Source organism: Pinus tabuliformis, chromosome 3_2 (assembly GCF_031772625.1).
Source record: "Pinus tabuliformis cultivar Carrire ecotype Pingquan chromosome 3_2, CPIR1, whole genome shotgun sequence".
NCBI lineage: Eukaryota > Viridiplantae > Streptophyta > Pinopsida > Pinales > Pinaceae > Pinus > Pinus tabuliformis.
In genome coordinates, this window is record NC_142302.1 from 1021307917 (window position 1) to 1021330640 (window position 22724).

At 38.2% G+C, this 22724-nt stretch overlaps 1 protein-coding gene across 2 annotated transcripts in view; it reads left to right on the forward strand.

Moving 5' to 3' along the window:
- Positions 1–22724, forward strand: part of LOC149184059 (glycerophosphodiester phosphodiesterase GDPD4-like) — a 250566-nt gene that overhangs the window by 79263 nt on the left and 148579 nt on the right. The window contains exons 3-4 of one of the 2 annotated variants that reach the window (XM_089417391.1): positions 8282–8379; positions 8562–8622. In XM_089417391.1, the coding sequence (XP_089273517.1) occupies positions 8282–8379; positions 8562–8622 (159 nt within the window). The remainder of the gene's footprint in view (positions 1–8281; positions 8380–8561; positions 8623–22724) is intronic. The other variant, XM_089417392.1, reaches the window with a different exon arrangement.

The window sequence follows — 22724 nt, forward strand, 5'->3', positions numbered from 1 at the left end:
CCGTTTTTGATCCAAACGGTTTCTCTTCTTTGTGTGAATCCTCTCAAAGACAGACCAATTGCGCTCACACCCAGATGCACTGCAAGTTTGACTCAAAATACGAATTGCAAACCTTTGCAATTCAGGGCACTGGCCACCAAAGACCTCCCACCATTGTGCTGCAAAAAACATAGGAGTGTAATGAATTATGAGTTAGATGAAGGCTGAAGCTCAACAAAATTACAAATTATATCTAACTTTCAAATTATAAATGATTTAACAAACTTTAATAAAAAAAGTAAAACCATTAAGAAATTGAAAATTGAAATTTTTGTTTGCCTGGCTCATCTGCTTCTCTTGCAATCTTTGCTAGGTTCTTCCCAAAGGTACCTGTTGCATTGCTGAAGGATGTGACCTGTTGATGTATCTCCAGCTGATCAGACTCCGATGGGATCATGCGTTCAATGCAATCAACCAGTCCATCTCTGACCTCCCCCCTCAAAGCTCCTGACTCCTTAGCTTTATAATGATACCGTGGGTTCAAAAAATACCCAGCTGCATGTATAGGGCGATGGAGTTGATTGTTCCATCTTTCATCAATGATTGCCCAAATGGGCCCATACTTTGCCACTCTATCCTTGTATACTGTCTTTATTTGCTCCTTTGCTTGATCCATAGCCTCATAAATGAAGCCCATAGCCAACCTTTCCCCATCCACCAACCACAACACCTTAACTAGTGGCTCAGCAAGCTTCACAATCTCTGTTGCCTTTCTCCAAAAAGTTTCTTCATGGACTTTCCTTTTCAATTCTTTGCCTTCTGGTTTGTTAGACCAATTGCTTTGATTCCATTCATCACTGGAAAACATCTTTTGCAAGTTTCTATGTTGGGAAAGCATAGATTGCAATGTCAAAAAATGTGTAGCAAATCTAGTGATGGCAGGCCTAATAATATCCTTGCCTCCAGTGTGTTTCCTCATGAGACTCAAAACCAGTGTATGATTGTAGATAAATTTTGTTATGCTTTTGGCATGATCTACAGTGTTTCTGACCCAATCTAATTTTCCAATATCCTCAAGCATGAGGTCTATGCAATGTGCAGCGCATGGGGTCCAAAAGATGGTCTTGTGTTTTTCCTCTAACAGTTTACCAGCAAGAACATAGTTAGAGGCATTATCTGTGATGATTTGAACAACATTAGCCACCCCCACCTCCTCAACAACCTGATCCAATAGCTGAAACAACAAGTGGCCATCTTTTACCTTATCAGATGCATCAACTGATTTTAAAAACATGGTTCCCTGTGGGCAGAAGACAAGAAGTTTATGATGGTACGGTTTCTTTGATCAGTCCATCCATCTGACATGATGGTACACCCTGTTCTTGCCCATGAGTCCCTGAACTCTTGCAAATACTCATTAATGGATTGAATTTCTTTCTGCAAACGAAACCCCCTTAGCTCTTGCATAGTAGGGCCTTTGAAGGCTTTTCCAGCAGCATGTATGGCATCAAACATAGGCTCATAATATGGTGAACGAGCAGCATTAAAGGGGATATCAGCATCATACCACCATCTAGCTATGTAGTCACAAGCAGTCTCCCTCAATTCTTTCTTCCAATGGTCATCTAAAGTGGGCTGAATTTGACCTTTACTAACTTCAGGACCATGTGCATCTGATGGAGAGGAGGGAGTGAAATAACTTTTGATAGTCACATCACCTTTTTTCAAATTCATTCTACCCTTTCCCTTATCTTGAACAGAACCAAAAGAGGGAGGAACATAACGGAAAGGGTTGGATGCCTCAGTTTGAGGGATAGAGGAAGAACCCTCAAAATCGTAGTGGGGGTTGGTAGCCATCATTTTTTGTATCTCCCTCTTCCTCCCAATTTCAGCCTGTATCTCTTTTTGCCTAGCCTTATCTTCTTTAAATTTCTCAAAGCTGGCCAACAAATTCTTTCTAATCTCCCCAATTTCCGATGAGGTACATGGGGTAATTTGGCCTCTAATCCCTGCCAAGTGTTGTTTCAGCCTATTAATGCCCCCAGGACCTTCCTTAATTTTCCTATGGCAAAATTTGCAATGCATCTGACTATCAACCATTTCAACATATGCCCAAGCAGGATCTTTTGCTCTAGGTGCCATTTTTTGACTAGGAAAACAATCTGAAAATGAAAAAAAAAAAATTTGATTCAATGTTCATTTATTTGACAAAAAACACTCTTTAAGCTTTCTTGATATGCATCTAAAATTTACTAAGCAAAAACAGATTTGTAGAGGTGGAAAAAAATACCTCCAGGCACAAACTGCCTCCTCAAGCTTGCTCCAAGAATCAACTCCTCAATGCTGCTCCAAATGGCTGCCCAAGAAGCTCCTCACTCCAACTACAATGCTCCTCCAAGACTCCTCACTGCTGCTCCAAAACAAGCTCAAGAACTGCTCACTAATTCTCAAAGAAGACTCTCACTCAAATGCATAAGACTGCTGTGAGTGAATGAGAGCATTTGGGTGTCTTAAATAGGGTTTGGGAGGGGGAAATGGACCCCAAAAGCATTTAACAAATTACTATTACCCTTTGGAATCCATAAACTGCATTAAACATTTGAAAAATTACCAAAAAAGTGAATTTTTTTTTAACTTTTTACGCTGCCCAGCCGTCCCAAGTGTGACTCGGCCGAGTCATAACGGACCCGGCCGGGTTGACCGAGTCACACATGACTCGGCCGAGTCATTGGATGACTCGGCCGAGTCATGTGTGACTCGGTCAACCGGACCGGTTAGGTGGCCGGGTCACTCCTCAAGCTAATGACTCGGTTCGACTTGGTTTCGAATCGGCCGGCTTGTAAAACAGTGCTTGAGACCCCTTTGTCCCAATCTGCCTCATCATTATTCAATGACACCTACCACTTGAAGGATGTACCTTGGACATGTCCTTGCCTTTAGGGGCTGGAAACACCTAATAGGGTTGCTTAATAAACACTCCTACCAAGGGAGCTTGTAATGACCCACCTACAATTTACAAACAGAATGTGAATATTAGCATGCATACGAGACATGCATATGATAGCTACATATGCATGTATCGCATGCATTGCATTAGTATATGTGCTAACCATATATGAAAAGTCCAATGAATGAATTATTGACATACTAAGTAAATACCTAAACTTGCCGTAATATTATAAACGTATTAAGGTGGATGACTTGCTATATATATACCACCATAATTAACATATTATTCAGAATAAAAGTAAATTCAAAGTATTTTACAAAATAAAAGGGTAACTATAATATTATTAATTATGTTAACTAAATATTGTATTAATTATTGATATTATTAATTATATTAATGAAATTTTATATTAAATAAAATTCAAAGGAATTAAAGGAAATAAATATTAATTAAAAGATAATAAAACATAAAAAACCCCTACGCAAACTTAACCAAATCCATATTATGAACAAAATATAAGGCACGTAGCATATATGGTGAAAGGCGATCATCGTTTGACAAAAACAATTAATATTCTTTTATAAAGACAGTGAACGAATGCGTAGAGGCAAAGGAACCTCTGCTATTTAGGCAAGGAAGGGGGGTTTGGGTAAATCAATAAGGAGTTTGTTTTCGGAAAGATAGAGGAAAAATTCACAACAGAGAGCCACAAACAAAGAGAAGCCTTGATTGTTCTTGAAGCTTTTGGGCACAGGGGCCAGATTACTTCAATTTTGAAGTATTTTGGAGCTGGGTATTGAGATTGTGCCCTGTTTGGCAGGGAGGTTTTGGTCACTTTGGTAGCAAGAACAAATTTGGGGCTATAGCAATGTGGGATTGACTTCAATGACATAAGCTAGGTATGTATCTGTGAATAAAAGTGATAAATCCCTGTTTAACTTGCATCTACTAAATTTTGGTAGAGTTTAGGGATTTAACTTTGGTATGGTCACCACAGAGCTAATGCCATTACATGCTCAAAGCCCCAAATTTGGAAGGGAAACCCACTATGAAGCCTCATTTGTGCCCTTGCCTAACCAACTTGATTCACTTAAATGCACTAATGAATTATTGTAGCTAAAGGTGAGGAGACACAACGGATCTTATACAGAATTGGCAGGTGGTTTCATCATGGGTTGGGTAACTTAACTGGGGCCCAAGCCCACCAAAGGATCATATTGACACTTGTAGGGGATGTACTGAGAGCCATGGGACATTGTCAGGTGATATAGTATTCTCTCATCTTATGGGCGCCCTTAGCACCTTCAACAACTTGTTCATTGCCTCATGTTATATGCGAGATGATGCACTTGGACCAGCAGTGCCCCCAACCGACTTATCAGTATATACAAGGTTTGGCAGTTGATCCAAGGTGCAGACTAGGTTTGTATCATCCTTGAGACACAGGAGGGAAAATACCATCTTCCATGCCCTCATTTAGAGCAGTCTATAGGATTACTTTTCATCAGGAGACCCATGATACCATTAATTGTGCCCCAAAGCCACTATGGAGCACCACATGATGATTTACTTAGAGAACAAAATGGCCACCCCCTTGTCTATCATCTATGGAGCCCTCACTCTCATTATGGCACCTTGAGGACTTAGTGAGGTCCTCCAACGACTCTTCTACACCATGATTTCATTATTTCGGTTCACTTTTGGTTGGCTTATTCTTCACTTTATGAGCTACTTGGTGGGCTTGTCACCAAGGACATGTTATTTTGCACATTAAAATAATGTTAGGGGCATTTTAGGCTAATTTGAACTATTAGAGGATCATATAAATAGATGAGACTCTCATTTGTGAGAGCATCATCATCACTTGGATTCTTTCTCTTGTACAAACTTCACACTTTTCTTGGATGTCTATTGGAGATCTATTGATGCATTTCGATATATTTGGGAGTTGAAATTTTTGTTCTATCTTGGAGCTACTTCTTGTTCTATGGTTGGATACATCTCTTGTCATCTTGTAAGTGCTATATTTTGTTGAAGATCTATCTTGAATAATGTCTAATGTGTGGAATTGTTGCAGTTAATTCATGCCTTTTTTGCCCTAGTTTTATTGAAAATCATTGTGAAAGATTATTTGATTGGCAATTGCACATGTTACTCATTGTATGGCAAGTAGATGAATGTTCCTAGTGGATTAGAATTGAATTTCTTCCATGAAAATCCATAGAGCTTGGGTGGGTAAATGTTAAAGAGTGGTTGCTAGGGCATCACTTTTTAGCCTCCTTGAAGACGATTTTGGCGAAATTTTAAATCATCATAGACTCCATAGCCCAAGGATTAGGCACTGATCCAAGTAGAATTGGTGGTCAGCGTCTCCTTACCTTTCTTTTTCTCCCTCCAAAACTTTTCAACCCCCTTTTCCTAGACAACCAACTAGAGCTTCCGGTGAAATCTTAAAGTGGGGCGATCTTTCAAAACCGTTTAGATAGGTATCTGCGCTGGTGTCTCTACAAGATCTCCAGTTTGGTTGAATTCCCATGGTTAAATCTCTGGAAATTTGATGCCCTAGTTGTGTCTTTGGATTGAAACCTAGTTGCTTCACCCCTTAGATAAGTTGGTCTTCTTAGGGGTTGCAAAACTTGATATTCGTTGGAATAAATCATTCAAGACCCCATTCCTTCTCTCACCTTGACCTAGTGAGTACATTGGAGGGGCTCCTCCCACGATAATTCATAAACCCTAGGTCTTGTGTGGGCTTCTTTCCAGGTCTCTCTCAAGTATAGCAAGAGCATATTTCAAAAAGTAAACCATCTTAATTAGCTTCTTGAGAGGTCCTATATCATCTTGGAATCTTGACTCTAGGCATACCTAGCCTCATTGTGTTATCTCAAGCCCTAGGTCTCGATTTCAATCCTAGGTCTTTCTTGGAGGGCATTGGGAATCAATTTATACCTTATCATTGATCCCATCATTACAAGTGATTTCCTCTGTACCAGGACTCCTCCCATTGGTGAAAATCCGTAAAGAGCAGGGGACATTGATTGTGGTGACAACCGGTCTTTGTCCCATTGTTGTCACTTGGTCTAGTAGTTGTCCCTTAGGTACCCTCCTAGGACCCTTGCTGGATTGTGTGGCAACAGGACTAGACCATACAAATTTTCTTAATGATAAATATGAACATAACAATCATCCCACCATAATGGAACCCTCTTCCACGAATATCAATCCCACGCATGGGCTGTCTTAACACGGTAAATCAGCAACTGTACTAATCCCTTCTTCAATAGACAACAACTCCAAATGAATGTAGATACATCTCAGCCAACATGACAGGGAACTGTGGCATCCCAACAAATTTATCACGACATATTTGAGGCCAAACTCAGTCACAGCTCCAGGAAAATTCGTCTAGTGCTCAGCTGTTGATAAATCGGCCCATATTTCTGAACTCGTTCCTCTCCTTTACCACAGGAAATTCGACCCAATGTTGATGTAAAAACCCAGCCAAGATCTGGGATATAAACTCAGCTAACATTGATGTATAAATTTGGCCCTTGAGTGTTTTAACTCGGCCATCTTGTCTTGAAGGAACTCAATCTCCAATTTGACCTTGAAATATATCTTCAGAAATCACCCTTTAAACTTTGGTACTCGACCTCTTGGAAGAAATGTACTCAAACCTCTTGGAGGTTTGTGAAGCCTTGCAATAAACACAAATGGGAGACTTGAGATGATCCTCCCCAAGAGCTAACTAGAGTGTCACTCGAAGTCCACAGAAATCAGCTTAGAGTTTCACTTGAAACTCAGAGATGATAGAAAATTAGAATACTTTGCAAATGAGTCCACCCTCTTTTTATAATTCTTCATTGAGCCTCCCTCTAGCTTATAGATTTACCATTGAACATTATTTTTTAGTCAGGGTCACTTCCCACTAAATGACTTTTTGCTGCCATTTTTAATAAAATAATATTATGCTGCCTTTTCCTACTAAAAGAATATTTTGCCGGACTCTTCTAATGAAAATAATATTTGCCCCCTTTTTTTATCAAAACTAGACCAAACCCCTTTGCAATTTTTGCACTCACAAAATTTGGAATATTACAGTAAACATAGATTTACATTGGGCCAAAAATGTTGATTGTAGGAAGCTTACAAGAAGTTTGGGATCTGGAACTGTGTATTGGCATGACAAAAAGCAGGCTATAATAGCACTATAATCTTTTGAAGCTGAATAGAAGGTTGCAACCAGGTCAATATGAGGCTATTTGGCTAAGAAGAATTCTTGAAAACATTGGCTTACAACAAATTGAGCCTACCCTTCTTTCTTGTGATAATCAAAGTTGTATAAGCTAGAACTAACTATATGGAGATTCAATTTCATTTTATTAAAATAAACTACAATGTTGAGAGAAAAATGCAGTCTCCACCACTTTCTTGTGATAATCAAAGCTGTATTCAATGTTCTTAAAACCTAGTTTATCATGTGAGAACTAGACATATAAAGATTAATTATCATTTTATTAGAGAGAAACTTAGAAAGTTGATAAGTATAACTTTTGCTATTTAATAGCAATAATGAATAATAAAGTGGTAGACATATTTACCAAAATTCTGTTCAAAGGAAAGAATGGAAGGGTCACACTTCACACATATATTTGGAATTAAAGAAGAACAACCTAAGAAGGGGTGTTGTTAGATTGTAATGAATATTTGTTGGTATGTGGACCCATGTGTTGCATCAGCTAGTCGTATGTACTAATTAAATATGGGTGTTCTAATAAAGTTGTTTCTAGAAAGTTTAAAAGAGGAGTTAAGGGAGGTTCTAGATTGTATTTCCATCTCCATTGTACTTTTATAAATAGATACTTCACAATCATGTACAAGAGTGAATGAGTCTGTAGCTGCTCCAGATTGTATTGTTTTGTTTTTGCGAAGGAGCAGAATCTTTTGCCTGTAATTTAATAAAATGTTGACTTCACACTAAAAATTTCGCTTCTGTTTATGTGGTCGTGGTAAACTTTTCTGTGTATCTTTCTTATACATTGTATTAAATCCTGACAAAGGATGAGTCTAGGGTGGCCAGTCCCATGTCGGCCCACTTATAGATAAGCTCTCTTCATCGTTTATTATTTGAACAGGTTTGTTTTTCTTAGGGAATTTCATCTTCCTTTCTCTTGATCTAGGTTATCATCTAACACATCAAGGATGCACATTGCAACTTTCATCTTTACCAGAATCTTCTTATTTAGTTTCGTAACATCATTAAGTAAAAATGTTTGGATATGTATCATCTTTATCTGTGTTTAAAATATAACGTGAATTGACAAGTATCCATCTGATCTTTTATTGGAACAGATGGCATCATATCGTCTAGCAATTCGTTCTCAAGTCGATTGTGTAGAAATAGACGCATCTCGTTCTCGTGATGGTGTTCTAGTGGCCCTACATGATAGGTATTTTGATTTTGATTTTTATCCTATGGCAATATTAGTGCATTTTTGTCCATAAGGATGGAGTTTGTAGCTTTACATTCACCCTTTGTTTGCCATTCTTTTTGCACTGTGTTGCCTTGCGTTAGTGTTAAATTTACTAAATACTTTCTGGAGTGATTTGATTCTCACATTTTATAGGGCAGGGACTTGCAGAACATAACAGGCGACGACACTTCAAAGGTTGGGGATTTGAGTATAAGTCAGGTCAGAATTTTGTGTCTTGGCTATTTTGAAAGATACAAGTTCTTCTAGGTTTATTTTGTATTGGTTTTAAATAGGTTATAAGCTTTTGATGCTTGTGAACAGCAAGCTATGTTCGACTAATATCCTTCTGTCCAATGGAATCTTTTTTGGATCTTTTAAATGTTATAGAGGGAGATAAGACTTATGGTGTATTGGAAGTTGAAAATGTGTGTATCACAATAACCTGTTTGTGATTAGAATTTAGAAGTAATTGCTACTTCCACTGACAAGGTTTAAATTTGTATGTGGAAAGAAAAGAAATGAAAAAGGGGAGTAATATGTTTTACAATTTAACTATCTCTACAGAGTTAATCATTTCTGGTTCTTTACTGCTTGAGTAATCATTCTTAAACTGCAATGAAAGATGAATCAGGTGTCTAGAGGTAAACAAGCATAATGAAAAATCAATATTGTCATACTTTATATAATAGTAATACGTTTAATTACCCAAGAGTTGACTGTATGAAATGATCTCTGTGAGAGCCGAGCCAAATACCTATAGTCATTGTGAAACTTAGAAATGGATGTTCAACCTTATCAAGCCCTTGATTAAGCAAGTGATATAAATTTTGTTATGTAACAAATATTGTGTCAAAGAAAGATAAGGTTCATACTTCTCTAGGGAAAATTTGAGCATAATGACATTAACAGCTAGGTCACCTGACACCGGAACACGAGACACACAAATTCGAGTGTCCGACATAGGGCACGTAGACCCCCTGGAACAGGACACATAGGACACGTTATATATTATTTTATTATATATATGTATTAAAAATTAATACTAAATAGATATTTCTTACACAAATTCTCATTCATGATACAAATTCAGACATAGATCTAGGTTCTACATTGTAAATTTAAAATTTGTAAGTTGTACAAGGTAGCATTATGCATACAAATACAACTGTGACAGATTCATCAATGATCCCGTAGGAGAAAGACAAGAAACTGCAGTTTCCTCATTAAGTCATCAAAATCAAAATGTGTTACATAGGTAGTAGCAATGCCAATGGAAAATAGAAATAGAAAATACAAAACAACTACAAGTTAGTAGGTAGCTTATCAATCATCATCATCAAAATCAACATCACTGTCCCGTTCACCACTGCTCTCCTCTGCTGCATCCTCCTCCTCTATATCCAATGTAATCTCTGCATCTGCTAGTGTAGAGGATGACCCCTCAAGAGTATCACCTTCATCGAAAGTGACAAGCTCTAGCATTGGTTCATTAAGATCCAAGTTAGCCAATGCCAACTCAACACTGCTGTCCAAACCCATATCATCAGGAATGACATCCCACATCGTTGTCTTTCCCTTCAACCACTCATCCCTCTGCCTGTAAATAAGACAAATGTTGGTGTGCACATACACCATTGTCTTCGCCCTGGATTGCTCAAGCTACTCTTCTTGACACTATACAAATTCCCTTATGTGCTCCATTTCCTCTCGCAACAAGAGGATGAAGTCACCTGAGAGAGGAGCCTCATGGCTAACTGCTGTAGAGGAGGGCTTGTTGCCCCATGAGTTGCCCACAAAGAATAGGGTTTTCTAGCCCCCTGTATCTAATCACATCATTGCCTGCAAATTGCCTAGTGCTTGTGGAAAACTTTGCAAAGTCATCCTCCACCTCATCAAGGGATGCTTTATCCTGAAATATCTACCTCAATGCATCCTTCCTCCCTTGTAAAATTTCGTCATCCATGTGAGGAGGGAATCTGCGCGAAGGTCCACCATTCAGCTACTCATTGCTGTAGTATTTTGGGTTCAATGAGTGAGGCAAACAATGCAAGGGTGTGCAATTCTTGTCCCATTTGCTAAGAAGAATATACTGTATGGTGGTGAAGAAGGCCTCTGATGATGTCTCATACTTAGGGTACTCACTCTGTAAAATAATGGTTCTCATAGACTCAATCATGGAATCCCATCCCTCATAAATCTCTCCTAGGATGGGATGGTTTGTATCTGCGAATGGTAGCAAAGCAACAAGATCTAACCTCTCCCACGAAGCATCATCTAACATTGTGTCCTTGACTCTTTTTGAGGCTGCTTGATTTGTCTTTCTCGAAAAAGACCAAAACTTTGAAATAACCATGGCCCCAAGAGCGGTCTTGACCTCCCTCAACCTCTTCAACATGATGAATGAAGAGGCAAATTGTGTATTTGCAATCTTCAACAATGATAGATGGGTGTACTCCTTGTAGATTGTGAGAGCATTTGTATGATTTTGTACAAAGTTCAGATATGTCGTGCATCCTCAATAATACTTCCAATCTAAGGCACATCAGAAGCAATAGTTTTAAGTGATAAATTCAAGGAATGGACAATGCAAGCTGTCCAAATACTTGTGGATATTTAGCTTCCACAATCATGCCAGTAGCCTTGCAAACAGGTGCATTGTCTGTAACGATTTGTACACAAGAGTCAGCACCTACATCTTCAATAACTTTAATGACAACTCACCAATATATTGTGCATCCTTGTATTGTCCAAGTGCATCCACTGATTTCATGAAAACTGGTCCATTCAAGGAAGACACCATGAACTTGATGAGTGGGTGGCGTGTTGGATTTGTCCATCCATCAGAAACAATACTAACCCTAGATGTTGGCCATGATGATTTAATAGGATCAAACATTTAGTCCACCTCTTTCTTTGCCTTAGTCAACAATGTGGTTCTAAGCTTCTCTGACCCAGGAGGCGCATACCTGATGGAGCCCCTTGAGTTAGAGCTTGACACATCTCAAAAAATAAAGGTGAGCGTGAAACATTAAAGGATATGAAGTTCAGATAGAAAAAGAATGCAATGGTGATATTAAACACTTCCTATCTCTCTTTTTGAAAAACCTTGTCCATTGGACCAAGTGCCACTGCCTTTCTTTTTTGCTGCTTGACCCACGCCCCCACCAAAACTCTCAAATGGAAATTTGCTACCACTTTTCCTCAAGAATGGAAAGGGATCATCATTCTTGTTTTTTTTAGATGATGCAACCACCCTTGCCACACCAACATTGGTCTCTTTTTCCTTTTCTTTCCTCTTAGCTAAAGAAAGATTTGTACATGCTCCAATTCCACAACCTGGTAATTCCAACAAATGAGCTTTCACACGGTAATAAGTGGTTTTGAAATGATTGTTGCAATAGTTGCATTTCCAAGCAACATTGCCTCCTCCCTTCAATTTGTTGCCTGGCCCTTGATCTCTTGTGACATACTTCCAAGGGATATTTGTTTTTTTGAGTCTGCTGTCTTTCTAAATTTATTCTGCCCTCAACATTTGAAGCTGATGCTGTTGTTGAGAAATCAATGCTAGTAGGAATTAGGGTTTTGATTCCTCTTCTTGATAATTACTTTTTAATTATGTTTGCTTCTTTTACTTCTTTATTAAATTATGTTTCGTCAAGAAATCAAATTATATGTTTGTGAAGATCACAAGAACAAGAGACACAAGATGTAGCCAAACAACCAGGGCAAAACCCCTATGAGGGGAAAACCCAGTCATAACTCTTCCTTCAGTAGATTCAATGATAAGATGAGATAATCCAAGACTCTTTGACCTAGACATAGACTTCCTCCAATCACCAATTCAACCCTTCCTTCTTCTCCAAGTGATAACTTCCCAACAACAACTTTGACCTAAAACTTCAACCTTGCAGTAGTAGAATTTCAGCCTCCCTGCAATAGAACTTCAACCTGCAGTAAAATTCAGATTTTTGACCCCTGCAAATGCCCAGTAACTTCGCACGTGTGAGAGATAGATGGCCCAAAACTTCGATTTTGTCTTTCCCTGCAATCTTCTTCCTTCTCTAGCAACTTCACACTTTTTCTGCCTCTCTTTCTTGTGTATCAAACTTGTTGAGTGAGTGGTGCAAATGGATTGAACTGCCTCTCTATATATAGCCTCTTCTGTGGGTTGAATTGCCCTAATGTAGGCCGACTTCATGAGGATAGGGCCGACTTGGTGTGGAGGTGTCAAATGACTTATTTGACTCAAAAATAATCCTTTTCACATGATACAAAGCCCAAGAAGGGTCTAATAAAGTTGACAATGAATCTATTAACTCAATATAAAACCTAGAAGCCTACAATGGAGGCTTTGTCCTAAAAAATGATGACCCAAGCATGAAACCCATGCTTTAATAAGTTATTTTTATTAATAATAAAATTTCTTTTGACAAATAAATTACATTATACAATTATGAAGACCGAACCTAGTTACATTCTTCAACACTCCCTCTTAACTAGGGAGGTATTCATACATAAATATACAAGTACATGGAAGATCTAAAAAACACATGAACTACGAAGAGTTCAAGCACACTCAGTGCCGCAGACTAAATACTTGACCAGGGTTATCTATTCGGGTGGGACTAAGATGGACTAAAGCTTTCAGCTAGTCTAGGTACCATCAGGCTCTTAACTAACCATCATCCCAGGGATCTAGGTGTGTATCCAAGGTTAGAGCTCCAAGAACAATGCCACCCTCCCTCTTTGGGATCAGGACATCAAACACACATAGGCCGACCAAATGTCCTCCCAAGCATCCACCATTAGATGCTTCATCTCTCCTTATCAACTAAATCTGCAATATCGACCAATCCAAGCATGCTTCTAAAATACTCAAACTTCTTATTCGGAAGAGACTTTGTCAGCACATCAACTACTTGTTCATCTGTCAGAATATATTGTAGCTTTATGACCCCATCTTGTACCAAACTCCTAATGTAGTGGTACTTGTTGTTGATATGCTTCATCCTTGCATGGAATACAGGGTCTTCAAACATCTTGATGCTGCTTTGATTATCACAATTTATTATAGTAGGATCCAGAGGCTTTCCAAATAAATCTGACAAGAGTTTTCTTAACCAAACAACTTCCTTTCCTACTTCACATGCAACAATGTATTTGGCTTCGACACTACTTAACGCAACATGATCTTGTTTTCTACTCATCCACGAAATCATTGCAGACCCTAAACTGAAACATCCATCGGTAGTGCTTCTTCCATTAGTCTCACTGCCACCCCAATCTGAATCTGTAAAACTTGTCAACTTAACTTCCTTTCCATCATACTTTAGGTAGTGATGTATAGTGCCACAAAGATATCTAAGAATATGCTTAGCAGTTATCCAATGGTCATGACGAGGCTCCAACTAAAATTGACTAAGAATATTTATAGCAAAACATATATCAGGTCTTGTATTTACCAGGTACATTAGAGAGCCCACCAACTTACGATAGCTAGTGGGATCGACAAGACTGGTGTCAGAGCTTCTCAAATTCTTGAGATTAGTGATCATGGGAGGCTTGGAATCCATCATACTGAATCTTTGTAAAATCTCGATTATGTATTTACCTTGACCCAGATATATTTCTTCAAGTTTCTGCCAGACTTCCAAACCCAAGTAATAGTGCATAAGTCCCAGATCTTTCATTTCGAATTCAGCTACCAGCATCTTCTTGCATTCTTGTATTTTGCGCTCCACACCTGTAATAAACAAATCATCTACATAAAGTAGTATAATGACTAGTTCATTGTTCACTACCTTGATGTAGAGATTTAGATCTGTAGAACTTTTGACGAACCCAATTCTTAAGAGATATGCATCCATCCTTGCATACCATGCCCTAGGAGCTTGCTTTAAGCCATATAGAGCTTTCTTAAGTCTGCAAACATGTGTGGCCTTGATATTTATTTCAAAGCCTTCCGGTTGTTCAATGTATACTTCTTCATCAATGGTCCCATTCAGAAATGTTGTTTTTACGTCCATTTGATGAATATTCCATCCCATTGTAGCAGCTAGCAAAACCAACGATCTTATAGTAGTATATCTAGCAATAGGTGCAAAGGTTTCTTCATAGTCTATACCTTCCTTTTGAGAGAAACCCCTTGCAACGAATCTAGCTTTGTATTTATCTATACTTCCATCAATAGCATGTTTGATTTTGTAAATCCATTTTGAAGTGACAATTGATTTGTCACTTGGCCTAGGAACGATTTCCCAGACTCCATTCTTCATGATGGATTGGTATTCTTCTTGCATTGCCTTCTTCCATTCTTCTTGATGAGCAACTTCTTCAAATGTAGTTGGTTCAACTTCTATCAATTTTGTCATGTATGCTGCATATCTTGAATATCTTTTTGGTCTTTTGCTTTCTCTAAAAGTTCCTTTAGCAGCTCCATGTCCTTCGACATCTTCAAGAGTAGCTTTCAACCAATTTGGCCTCTTCCTTGTTTCGGGTATGATCATAGGTTGAATCGGTTCACTTGGTCCTTCATCTTCTTCTTCTTGGTTAGGAGTTGTCTCATCATGATGTTTTTCTTCTTCAAATAGTGGTGTATCTTTGTCATCGGAATCAATTGGAATATCCTTGGATCTCTTGTAGGCATGATTCTCATCGAATATAACATCCCTGCTTCAATTTGTCTTCCTTCCTTAATGTAGATTCTATATGCCTTTGAAGAAAGATTGTAGCCAATGAAGATCCCTTTGATGCTTGTAGAATCTAGTTTCTTTCGCTTGTCCTTTGGAACATGGATGTATGCGGGATGCCCAAAGATTCAAAGATGGTCCACACATGGCTTTGTCCTTGTGAATGCTTCTTCAGGTGTCATATTCTCAAGGATTCTATGAGGGCTTCTATTTTGTATATATACTGCTGTCATAGTTGCTTCACCCCATAGAAATTTTGGAAGATCTTGATCAAATCTCATAGTTCATATACATTCTTCAATTGTTCTATTTTTCCTTTCTGCAACTCCATTTCATTCAGGATTGTAGGAAATAATGAGCTCCCTCTTAATACCCGCTTCTTTACAATATGCAAGCAGTTCTTTTGAAGTGTATTCCCCACCATTGTTGGATCTCAAGGCGTTTATCTTTCTTTCGGTTAAGGAATCCACTTCAGTTCTAAACTCCTTGAACTTTTCAAATACTTCGTCCTTTGTCTTGAGAAGGTAGAGCCATGTCTTTCTAGAGTGATCATCAATGAATGTCACATAATAAAGATGGCCTCCAAGTGATTTGTTAGACATAGGCCCACACACATCGGAATGAATGAGGTCTAATATTTATTTAGACCTTGTATCACTGCTTGTAAAAGGCTTCCTTGTATTCTTTCCTAAAGCACATCCCTTACATACTCCTTCACGATCTTCCTTGATGTTAGGGATGCCATTTACCATTTGATTGAGAGAGGGAATGATCTTGTAGTGTATATGCCCATATATTCTATGGCATGGTTCGATAGGATTGATTTCCATGTGAACTAGGGCTTGAGGAGATGGTGTTATAACTCTATATAGTCTTCCTTCACGAACTCCAATAACCTTCGCCTTTTCAATGCTTGAATCCTTTCCCCAAACCAAGACTTTACCATCTACAAAGGCAACCCTATCTCCTTTATCTTCTAAACAAGAAATTGAAAGTAAATTCTTTTTCAAACTTGGAACATAGAGTATATTATTGAGGTGTAGTTTTGCTCCATTTTCCAGCTTCAAAGATGTAGATCCAAGGCCCTTGAATGCATAACTGTTGTTGTCTCCTAGCTCCACTGCATGAGATGATTGTTCCTTTGATAGAGTATAAAGTTGTCTGCTTTCTCCTATCATATGTCTTGATGCTCCACTATCAATGATCCATCCATTGTCATCATCAAGAGTACCTGTAAGTGCAACCAAGAACCCTCCGCTTTTGACTTTCTTAAATAAGTTGTAGATCATCCTTCCAAACCAACTTCCTGCAATTCTTATGATATTGAATCCCATCTTCAAGTAACTTGCCATAGAGTAAGTAGCCTTCTTTTTCAAGCCAAAAAAGTGATCTCCAACCTTTTTCGACCTTTGCTCCGATACCATGTTGAGAAATCAATGCTAGTAGGAATTAAGGTTTTGATTCCTCTTCTTGATAATTACTTGTGAATTATGTTGGCTTCTTTTACTTCTTTATTAAACTATGTTTCATCAAGCAATTATCAAATTATATATGTATGAAGATCACAAGAACAAGAGACACAAGATGTAGGCGGACATCCAGGGCAAAACCCCTATGAGGGGAAAACCAGTCAGAACTCTTCCTTCAGTAGATTCAATGACAAGATGAGAAAATCCAAGACTCTTTGACCTAGACACAAACTTCCTCCAATCACCAAGTCAACCCTTCCTTCTCCAAGTGATAAGTTCCCAGCAAGAACTTCGACCTAAAACATCGACCTTGCCGCAACAAAATTTTGGTTTCCCTGCAACAAAACTTCGACCTGCAGTAAAAATTCAGATTTTTGACCCCTGTAAATGCACAAATTGCTGCCTTGCACACACACCTAAGGTAGTGATAAAAGCCATTAACCCCACAAGGTGTTGCTTGCTAGCAAAACTAAGAGATGGGGTTGTCACCTATTCCCATCTCTCTCTGTTTAAGCTCTCTCCTAGGTAAGCTAAGGGGGGTGGTGTTGAATTTCCACGACCTTGGTGTTAGGATGGAATCTTAAAATCTATGATGCTACCAAACCAAGAATCTCAACAAAGCTACTTTGCACAACAGAATATAAACAATAGTAAATAACACATGCACAATTATCGACAACTTTTTACAAATTTTCCTACCCAAATTAGTTATATTAATCAACATATAATACAACAGTCTAGGGCTCCCGTACAAGGGATAATGGCCCTCAATTATCCACAAGTACAAGAATACAAGATACAATGACAATCTCACTGCTCTAGTGCACAATCATAGCCTCTATGTCGTATCTCGTCCTGCTGGTCCTTCGCTTCCGTTATGCTCTCTAGCCACCCCTTAGTCCATTAAGAGAACACATAGAGTCTCTAGGAGGGCTGTCGCCTATCACTGCTGCAAGTCACTTCTGCTTCAATGAACATCGACTGATCCAATTTGCTCTTCTAGGCTGGCCAATTCTTGAGCTCTCAAACTGCCTTCTTCTAGTAGCTTCTTTCGTCCATCAAAGAGCCTCACATAGGCTTAACGCTTTACCCAGCTCAAAACGGTCAATGTCCTTCTTGTCGCGCTGATCTAGGGCTACTTTGGTCACTTTCTTGTTGCCCTCCACCCAACCACCAAGTTCCCAATACCTCATTGTAGAATCTACTCCTCGGAAAGGCTACTAACCACCAAGTTAGGCCTTCCAATTGGCCCCCACAGGCTGCAAATGTAAACTTGTCCACACTGATCCAAATACTAGGATCCAACACATGTCACTAATGGAGAAATGACATACCTCTTGACTGTTGTTCATGACGAAAATTCTGGTTACTGGTTACAACTTCTTTTGTAGCCTACAACAACCCACCAATTCCCACTTTTTACTAGCCTAGAATAGGTACCTTTTTATGCGGCCTTCCAGTAGACTTAAATTTGACCTTCAAACAGTCACAAGGGAGCCCAACTGAACTTCGTCTTCCTTGCTGAAGATACACCTAATCTGCGATAACCACAAATGTGCCTTCCTTCTCCTATATGAGTTGCTCTCCACACTTCTTTGCTGTCCTTGTGTTGCACCAAGTGGATGTGTTAAAATGATCCTCAATCACCTCTTAATTATACCAAACAAGAGGACTCCACCGAATTGCCTAAGTGACATGTCTTTTGGACATTTCCACTTCAAACCTACATGACTTGAATGCCCAATAATCCATTATCAACTTAAAAAATTCATATCTCATCTTCTACAACTCAGATTTCAACTATTTTCTTGCGTTGGATCCTTCTCACCATCGTCTATCATCTCCATCCATCACATGTAGCAAATGCCTCATGGTTTTGGCCCAAACATCGATGGGTGCAAAACCTTAACCTTGGGTTCCAAGTCCACAAATAATTTTTGTGGTGCTCCAACCTCCAAACCCTGAACCCTAGGGCTTGTGTGGGGCCCTAAATTAGGAATTTAACAGGGTATAACCATAATTAATGCTTAGGATATCAGAGTTTATCAATTTGATTATTGAGTACCTACCTGGGGTTTCTGTGGTTGAAGATGCTTATGATTGGCATTGGCTCTTGCTCCCGCTCTCGTTACCAAACGATCAAAACCTCCCTGCCAAACTGGGCACAATCTTAGTACCCAGCTCCAAAGTACTTCAAATTCGAGGTACTCTGGCCCCCGTGCCCAAAATTTCAAGAACAATGAAAGCCCAATTCCCTCTGTAGTGACTTTGTTAGAAATTCCTCCTCTTTGTAAAAACTTCCCCCCTTCTGTCATCTTCGATTTCCTTATATCAATAATTCTTTCACCGCCTCCTCTTCCACTGTCTCAGTATCCCGATTTAAAAAGGGTTTTCTGGTTCAATCGGTCACAGGTGGAGTGAACTCTCGCGTCCAGGGTGCTCTTTATAAAATTTAGAGGCAGTTAGGAGATTGATGGTGAATATAATATCTATTTTATTTAAGTGGCATTTTAATCCTATTAATATTCACTATTTAATATTCGTACTTAATACTTTATATCAAGTACATACATCACTACCTTTAAGTTATTAAATTTAAACATTTAATAAATTTATATGATTAATAAATGAATTTGTTTGGATTTAAATTATTAAGTTGTTTATGTTATTTTCCCATTTGAACCTATATATATATATATATATAGTTTCTTTTTAAAATATATAATATCTTTTAGTTAATATATATATATATTTCAATGTCCTTTTAATTTGCATCATTCATTGTATGTTTTAGGTATACATTATGATGATGGTATACATATCAAGTACTCGAATATATATAATTAGTTAGCATGTATACTAGTGCAGTGCCTGCAATGCATGGGTCATTACACACACCTCTCTTTTAGAAAACTTCGTCCTGAAGTTAGGGTTTATATAATATATCAAAGTGTAATTATTTAGTGATTAGTATAATCGTGTAAGAATTGTGTTCTGTAATTGATTTTTTTTGTTTAATTTTAGGGCATTTAAAATTTGTGTTTTGAACATTTATATTTTTACTACTATAATAGTCATGCCTTGCCCCAACTGGATTCCCAAGCTATTCTAGAATCATCCTATCCTTCCTAATCTCTTTTGCTTCCATCATATCCATCCTCTATTGGAATATGTCATGGCGTCAACTATACTGAAATAAAAGATGCAAAGCTCAAGTAAAAATGTAACAAACTTAATTTAGTAAATGAAATGGAGTGTTGAGGTTGTGTTAGTTCCCAAAATTTACCATGTGTGAATGAGTATTAGCAAATGGAAAGTGCATGCAAGTGAAACTAAATTGTGAAATTTAAGAATACAAAATCCATCCACCCACAAGAGTCCCCCTTCTAAATGAGGAGGTGGGATTCCATAGGATGAATCGCAAACTCCCTCAAGCCCAAGAGGATTATGTTATTAGAGGTATTACAATGAGGAGAAGGCCTTAAAAGGCTACCCAAAAGATGAAGAAGAAACTTTTACACAATCAGAACTATAGGAGCTAGATTCTCCTTGTTGTACAATGTGAAAATTTGGCAACCAAAGTAGCTAGTGAGACCTCGAAATCTGAAAATTGCAAGGGGAAAATCAACCTTAAGAGGCCCATAACCTAGCTTTATGTGCAACTCTCAAATGAACTCGGCCTTGCAAAAAATGAGGGACCCCAAATGTTGACGACCTCCTTGGGAAATGATCCAATCATGTGCCAATGGGTCCGGAAAACACTTGTTATGAGTTTGTAGAAAATGTCCCTAAAAATCTGTTCCAAATGAGTTATCAAATCCTCCAAATATGGGTTGCAAAACAAGAAAAATATTAGTGGACAAAAGTCAGCTAGATGAAGTGTATATGTACAATTATAATTTACAAAGGACTAAGCTAAAGATTGTGAGTAAACTCTCCTCTTTGATTTGCCATTTTAAGCTCTTAGATAGTAAATGAAAGCAATTGGAGCACAACGTTTAATGAAAGTGATTTAGATTTAAAAGTACATGGCTTGTGTACAAGTGCTATGAATATAATTCATAACAAATAAAATAAAATTGGAGCCATGTTTGCTTGAAATAATTACAACTTTCAAAGAAATTTGCCATTTAAAAAAAATTGCAGCTAAGAAACATGGAAAACCAAAGCTAAATTTAGGAAAACAAATGCACATGTAGGCTACAAAATTTGATAGCATAGAACTAGAGATTTGATAGCATAGATGATAGAAGTGAGAAGTTTATAAATTTATAACACATAAAAAAATTTAATTCATGGACAACAATCAAATGATGAATTTTCATGTGAAAATCCTTACCTGGAAATGCAAACTAGCTTCTTTAGCCTCCTCTTGAAGATGCCAACTCCACTGATAGCTACAAACTATCTCCAAAATAGCTCCAACTCCAACTCCAAGGCTCCAAGATGACTACTCTAGCAAAAACTCAACAGTCTCCAAGCTCCCAAGCAAACTCACAAACACTCATAAACATTCCAAATGAGATGTGTGAGAGAAATTAGAGGGATAAGGGCCTCTTAAAGGCTTGGGGAGGGTGTTTTTGGAGGGAAAGGACTCTTACTTTCCCTCCAAAACCCCTAAACAACCTTGGCAAAGCCGCTGCGTAGGTCCTCCGCGGGGATGGCAGGTAACCGTCTGGTTTAGGATAGAACCGCCCGATTTGAATACAAACCGGCCGGTTCTGTCTTAGACCGGCCGGTTAGGGCCAAAACTCTGCCACATCGACTTCTTGGCCGGGTTTTTCAGCCGGTTCCAACCAGTGGACTTGCTGATCGGCCAGTTAGACTGATTACCAGTCAGGAAGGCCGGTTTTAAAAACACTGGTTGTGACTAATCTCACGCAGAAGTATATACATAAGTGTCGGATCACAATATGCTATATACGGTTTTTCAATGAATCACAATATCATTTCTCTGCGTCATTTACACCTAATATCCCAACATATATGCATGGCATCTCTGCGATGAAGTTGACAATAATTATATTGGCATTCATAACAACAGGCAACCCTCGACGCTACACTCGTCCCGTCCCCGCTGTGCCCCGGACCACACCCTTCCACAGATCACTGTCCCGACAGCCGACGAGGAACTCCACACGCATAGGCCGTTTAAAAGGTTGCGTTCCCCCTCCCCTGTCAACAAGCATCGTGTCCCTAGTCAACGGTCAAGGGTGTGATACGTTGCGTCGGGTTCGATGCATGTGGTTGTGTGATTGGCTCGTATGATACACTATGACTTTGCCTATGACTCGATGTAATTATTTTTGCACCGCCCACGGGGTTCCGGTCCAACTCCCAATCGCTATTCTAGAAGTGTTATTTCGATCCGCGACATTTCCCTATATACCGTGCTCGATACATCGATTGGTCGATATGTATAATTGGTCAATTATATTTGGTCCATATATAATTGTTGGGTTGATATATAAAATAAATCAAACTAAATTAATATAATTTAATTAACTAAAATTATTTAACTTAAAAATATATATATATATATATTATTTAGAAATAAAAAAAATAATTTTTTTACTATTAATTAATTTAAAACAAAAAATGTGGGGGGAAGGGCGGGATTCGCAAAGAAGGAAATCGACATGGCAAAATGACGTATGCAATATGAAAGAAATTATTATCGATAAAACTTTGAAGACAAAGCTTCTGAAGAGGGGCAATGTTATGAATATAATTCACAACAGATAAAATAAATATAAATAATGTAAATGATAGATAATCAAATATTGATTATGTTAAATAGTTATCAAGTTAAGTGGAAAGACATGCCCAATCGTGAAGAGTCACCTGCCTAGTATATATGCGGGTCCTCATTGTAACATTCTACATCACTTGCACATTTTATATATAATAAATTATTATTACAAAATACCTTTTGTGTATTTTTACAATTAAAGTCGATAACCTATAAGTTTTGTTGCTTCAACAAGTTATGTCCCGAAACTCCTACAATACCATTTTGTAAGATAAGACTATGAAGGCTCAAAGAACAAATGAGAGTTCCTTTGATAATATATCAAGAGGGTTGGTTTTTCCAAAGACTTCCCCTCACGCTTGATTCTTTGATTCCAACAAGATGTTCCCTGTTCAGAATTTCAATCAATAA